Source organism: Argentina anserina, chromosome 5 (genome assembly GCF_933775445.1).
Source record: "Argentina anserina chromosome 5, drPotAnse1.1, whole genome shotgun sequence".
NCBI classification, from domain to species: domain Eukaryota; kingdom Viridiplantae; phylum Streptophyta; class Magnoliopsida; order Rosales; family Rosaceae; genus Argentina; species Argentina anserina.
Window position 1 is genome coordinate 26,076,854 of NC_065876.1, and position 5,977 is coordinate 26,082,830.

The 5,977-nt window shown below is 36.3% G+C and overlaps 1 protein-coding gene across 1 annotated transcript; it reads left to right on the top strand.

Moving 5' to 3' along the window:
* Window positions 1-342: 342 nt before the first annotated feature.
* On the top strand, window positions 343-5,602 carry LOC126795829 (uncharacterized). The gene is made up of 10 exons (XM_050522575.1): window positions 343-676; window positions 781-822; window positions 1,070-1,795; window positions 1,928-2,086; window positions 2,175-2,285; window positions 3,219-3,323; window positions 3,555-3,620; window positions 3,906-3,950; window positions 4,052-4,473; window positions 4,744-5,602. The coding sequence occupies exons 1-10, from the start codon at window positions 343-345 to the stop codon at window positions 5,380-5,382; spliced, it is 2,649 nt and encodes an 882-aa protein (XP_050378532.1). The 3' UTR covers window positions 5,383-5,602.
* Window positions 5,603-5,977: the final 375 nt, after the last annotated feature.

A 5,977-nucleotide genomic window follows, 5' to 3' on the forward strand; every position in this document is an offset into this window, starting at 1 on the left:
GGGACCCTCAGCACAGGTCATACTTCTATTTTTCTTTTCCAATGAGGTCGTATGTTTTTGTTTCTACTGTAAGTCTGTTGCCGAAGTCTTTTTAAATTGTCAAATCTAAAATATAAAAGCTTGCTCGGTAGCTAGCTACTGCGCGCAAGGCTCTACACAAACTACCACCAGCTTTGTGAAGTTTGTCCAACTAATTCCGATCCATCTGTGATTAGTTATATCTTTTTCCCCCATTGATCTTTTTTCTTGCTTAATTTCTATTCACTTACGTATACAAATTAAGTCTTATCCGGACGTGGAATTGATCAAAGCATTAGCTGCTAGGTAGCTGGCTAGTTGAGCATGTCAAGTACTACTGCAGTTGCCTCCAATACAATAGTCCACCAAGTTCTTGATTATCTTGACCAGCAGAACTATCAAGATTGGAGTTCTCGGATGGAGACTTACTTATCAGCTGAAGATTTGTGGGATGTCGTCACAAGTGAATCTCCTGTACCAAGAGATGGGGAACCTGATGATGAGTACAAGGGTTGGATGAAGAAAAATGCCAAAGCTTTACATGCTATTAAAGTTTCTTGCGGGGCTCAAGTGTTCTCTACTATCAGGGAAGCTCGAACGGCCAAGAAAGCCTGGGATGATTTGGAGAAAAAGTACAAATCGAACGTCGATGAACAACGTAACCCCCTCACAGTGATATTATTGCTATTCTCACTCCATGACTTACAAAAACATCAATGCCTGGTAAGTGTTAATTAATTATTATTATTTTTTATTTTGCAGAGCAAGAGCAGGAGGAATTGTTGGAGATAATAGAGCCTGAAGGTAGGTGTGCGTGGATGTATAATTATATATATATATATATATATAATTTAGCATTAAGTGGTCTGCTTTCTGAATTAAAATTAGAAAAATTATTATCTCTTAATATTATTAGTCTATTTTATTTGATCCTACAGTCCTAAAGAAATTATTACTTGTACTGATTGGATGGATGACGACAAAGGATCCAAATTATTACCAATCATAATTTATAATTTTATACCAAGTCCGTACGTTGACTGGCGTGCAGGTAACTCCAGCTATGATAGTTTCTTTGAATTTGTGGATGCTGGTGATTGCGACAATGTAAACAAGTGTCTTGCAACACCGCCTGGCGATACTAATGCACTAAAAGCCAGAGATCTGGAGAACGGATATACGCCTCTTCATTGTGCAGCTAGGAAGGGGCATTTAAGTATTGTGGAAAAATTCCTTGAGCTGGTAACACCAGATGATATGAAAATAAGAGACATGTATGGTTATACAGCTCTTCAAGTAGCAGTAGACAACGGACATCTGGAAATTGTGAAAAAGATGTTGCTCAAGATGAGTCGAGAAGATTTGGGGATTACAAACACAAAGGGTGCTACCGTTCTTCACACGGCAGCCAAACTAGGGAATGTGCAAATTGTGAAAGAGTTGGTTACTAAAATGATAATAGAAGATCTGGAAACACAGAATAAAAGAGGTTACACAGCTTTAGGTTATGCCTTGGTTGCACGCAACGTGGGTGAAGACAAGTGCAGTGAAGCAGACATCATCAAAATGGCTAAATTTATGGTCGAAAAGAACCCGAAAATACTAACAATCTCTCTTGGTTCCAAATTAATTCCAGTTGTGGAGGCTTGTAAGGAGTTTAAATGGGATGTGGTCCGTTATCTCTGTTCCGTTACTCCACGCGAGGCTATACAGCCTCCGGAGAACGCATCTCAGGGTGCTACGCTCCTTTGCTGTTGTTTAGAACAGCAAAAGTTTGGTAAGCCAGCAATTAATTAAGAGGACTTTTATTTTTTATTTTATAAAAACACTTACGAGAGCTAATGACATCCTCATGCTTAATTACTAGATTTTGTGTATGTTATTCCTCTCTGTTCTCTCTACTATTTAGATATTGCGAGCGATTTGCTTTCACGCTGGCCAGCCCTGGCCGATGTTGCCGATTTACGTGGAGAAGGAGACGATTCTCCTATCTTACTTTTGTCTCGTATGCGTCCTGTATTCATGAGGGATATGCAACTGAGATTTTGGCAAAAGTGGTACTATGACTGTAAGTACGTTTGCTCTTAAGTATTGAATAACGATCGAGCATGTGTACCAATTGCATGACTTGTGTTTCTTCTCTCTTTTTTTGATAGGGATAAGCAGACCGGTCGATTCTAAGAATCCTGATGGTACTAAAATTGTTCCCGCAAATGTTTCAAACTCAAAAAATGATCAACGCAAGCATGCGGATGTCATTAGCTCTCGTAAGTTGAATTCTTTCATAAATATAAAGGATAAAAACCTAAAAGCCAAAATCTGTCAAAAATGGTAAATTCCTCATATAGTACCTGATGTATGGCTACTTAAACAATTTAATACATAATGTATGAAAACGGACAATTTGGTACCTGAAGTTCTCAAATATATGTCATTTTGATACTTAAGTTAATGTTGACCATATTTTCAAGGCTATTTCCGTCATCCTAATTTTACTTCTTCTTTTTTTCATATGAGCTTCAAATTGCCTCTAAATGATTACCAAAATTTTGATAACTCCTCCACTTCGCATTTATGATGATTTACGTATATAAGTTTTTGTAATGTGGCTACCAGTCTAATTTAAAAAAAGATTTTTTTGAATAAAAATTAAGATTTTTTAATAACAAAAAAATTAAGAGTAGATAAAAGCAATTTATTTCCTTTGCCGAATATAATTAGAAAGCAATAAGTTTTTTTAATATATGCGAAATAGATGCTAAGTTGAGTGGATGTATCAATTTAATTATCTCCAAAAATAAGCAATTATACGAAAAAATTTGAAGAAAAATGTGAATATGATAAGTTTAGGACTAGAATGACGAAATAACCCCAAAAATGATCAAAATTGAGAGAGATAACAAAATGGTTTACAAATAAGAACTTCATGTACCAAATTGTCCGTTTTCATACATTAGGTATCAAAATGTCCAAGTAGTTATACTTCAAGTACCATAGAAGGAATTAACCGTTCAAAAAATGAATGAAAATGATGGTCATCTGAAAGAGATATGGGAAGATTTATTATACCATTTTCTGTATACTGTCCCTTAATGAGCTTACCTTTATATATATAGCAAAAATGAAATTCTTTCATATCAACAAGTAATTGATTTAGCACTAACATGCATTCTTCTACGTACGTTCTTTTTCTGTTATAGCTTCAAGTATACAACCTCAGGCTGATTCTAACCCTGATCAAGTTTCAATAGATGTTCCAAACTTGGAAATTAATCCAGGCAGTAAGGACCCTGTCCTTAGCTCAGGTAAAATTGCACGTACGTGCTCCATAATCTGTTGATGCTTATTATTCGTAATCACACGGTTCGATCAGTAATGGGTTTAAGATCATAAACACACATACATGCATATTCGTGTGTCTACGTGTGTGTATAGCACTATAGCTCACAATAATAAGGAAATTTTTACATTAAATGATCGAGTAGTCGGTTAATATCTTCGATTTATAGTTTTCCTTCTTGTTGTTGTTCTTATAGTCATATGCTTACCACCACCGGCTGATTCTGATGTTAGACAAGGTAGTTATGCGCATCTCAGCCCAGGTCCGTGCGTTCTCTCTTTTTGATAACTTCACACATCTCTACAACTCTACCACTATGGCTCTATGTCAACAAGGCTACTGTTTAGCTGTTAATTAGTGCATACATTTTTGAACTCGAGTGCAATAATATGTTATTCACAAGCCTTGTTGATGGTATCCCTGAACTCTTGGTTATATGTTAAAATGCATGTCTTACTTTATATTAATCTAAGTTATATATATATATATAATCTAGTGTTAATTTCAAACAATAGCTAATACTAACATATCTGACCTTGCGATGCAGTAATGTTATTCAAAAGGCTCAAGAATCGTCTATGTCAACTTACTGGTATAGAGTTGATATTGTTTATTTTCATTAACATTGTGGTTAAATGAATTAGTTAAAGTATCTTTGAGCTAACAACGGTTCTTAAATTTCTGATAATCTAGGAATCAATCGTATACGTAAAATAAAGTCTGTCCATGATCAAATCGTTGAATGTATATGCTTTATTGGCAAAGAGTCTGAGAACCTTAATGACGAGATGGTCAGTAAGTCGATATTTGAAGCAATAAAACAAGGAGATGTGGACTTCGTTACTCACATGTGTAATGAAAATCGCCAGCTTATTGATGTGTACGATGAAGAAGGAAAAACCATATTTCATATGGCCATTGAATGTCGTCAGGAAGAAGTTTTTAATCTTTTATTTGGTCTCAGCGAAGAAATGATAAATGAGTTTGGACGGACTACTGTTGTGGGTACTAAAAATAGCATGTTACACAGTGCAGGAACTAGACCTCCACTTTCATCGTTTAATCATATTCAAGGTGCCAGTTTACAAATACAAAGAGAACTACAATGGTTTAAGGTTAGAATTCTTAATTAAACACTAATTATAATTCAATTTGTATCTCAACGTATTCCAATTTAAATCTAACACCGATGAGATCGATAGTGTTTAGATCAACTTAACATATATAACACTACCCATATATAGAAAATTAAGAGAAGTAGCTAGGCCGGGTTGATGTCTTGCTTAGCAAATAAGAAACCACTCTTAAAATAAATCATCTTTTAATTACAGTTTTAGTGGATGAGCTTTTGACCGATCTTATTCTTGATCAAATTCAAAATGCAGGAAGTGGAGAAGGTTGTACCTCCGGGAATGTACGAATGCCGAAATACAACAGATAAGTTGACAGCTCGCGAACTATTTCATTCCAATCACGAGAAATTGATGGATGAAGCTGAAAAATCAATGAAAGGGACGGCATCTTCTTGTACAGTTGTGGGATCTCTCATTATAACCATGATGTTTGCAGCAGCATTTACAACTCCCGGTGGAAACGATAGTAACTCAGGCATTCCCGTATTCGTATCAGACGGATTATTCATGTTCTATATAATTGCGGATGCTGTGTCACTAGTAACATCCACAACTTCTGTCCTTATATTTTTGGGAATTCTCACGTCACGTTATGCAGAAAAGGATTTTCTGATAAATTTGCCCACAAAGATGATGATAGGACTTTTCGCCCTCTTTGTCTCTATTGCCACCATGATGATGACATTTTATAGTGGCCTTGTCATGATGCTTCGTGGACAATATTCATGGGTCGTTACTCCTACCATAGTGGTTGCTAGTATTCCAGTCTTCTCATTTGCGTGGATGCTCTCTCCCCTCCTTGTTCAGACTTTCATATCGACTTATGGACGTGGAATATTTAGGAGGAAAGTCAAGTGCCAGCAATGGTTGCAGAAAGAGAAGCTTTTATGAATTCTATTGATACTAATAATAAGCAGTATGCAATGAAAGATTTCAGAGATAAAGATAGTTCTGCAGCTCTTCCTTCCTATCCCTGTACAGGTATGTGTTTGATTCAAAACCACGCTTCGAATCAGTTCAGGCCAGTGATGACGATCAACTCCAGTAGGTTGTCATACTAGTGTCCTCTAGTGATCATCTTTCGATGGATCTGTTTATTGATTGTGGTATTTGTAATATATTTCATGTTTTGATGTGAAAGATCGTCTGTTTGTGGAATTTCTAAGCCATTCAGTTATGAGTAGGAAATGGTTTTATTGATTTTCCATATTTTGTAACGGCACCTTCAAGGATGTGTTATCTTCCACTGTTCCACATGGAAGAAGCACTCAAACCCTTTGTCAATCTCATTGACTCCTCTTGTTCTCTGTTTACAATCCCCCCCCCCCCCCCCCAAATGATCAAACGAAGAACGCACCCGAACAACCTCTCCCCAAACTGCTTTGTTTTGAAGACTAATTTGTAAACGCTGCCACATCTCCACTAAAATTTTCTTCCTCTCTTGGGGATATGTCTAAAGGCGACTACAAATAAGTTTGGCTAGGCA

What these genes read in the sequence shown, in the direction of transcription:
- LOC126795829 (XM_050522575.1), top strand. Translation starts at nt 343, where the DNA reads ATGTCAAGTACTACTGCAGTTGCCTCCAATACAATAGTCCACCAAGTT. An exon ending in TTATGCGCATCTCAGCCCAG is followed by an intron (nt 3,621 to 3,905) that starts GTCCGTGCGTTC and finishes CTTGCGATGCAG; the next exon opens with TAATGTTATTCAAAAGGCTC. An exon ending in GAGAACTACAATGGTTTAAG is followed by an intron (nt 4,474 to 4,743) that starts GTTAGAATTCTT and finishes TTCAAAATGCAG; the next exon opens with GAAGTGGAGAAGGTTGTACC.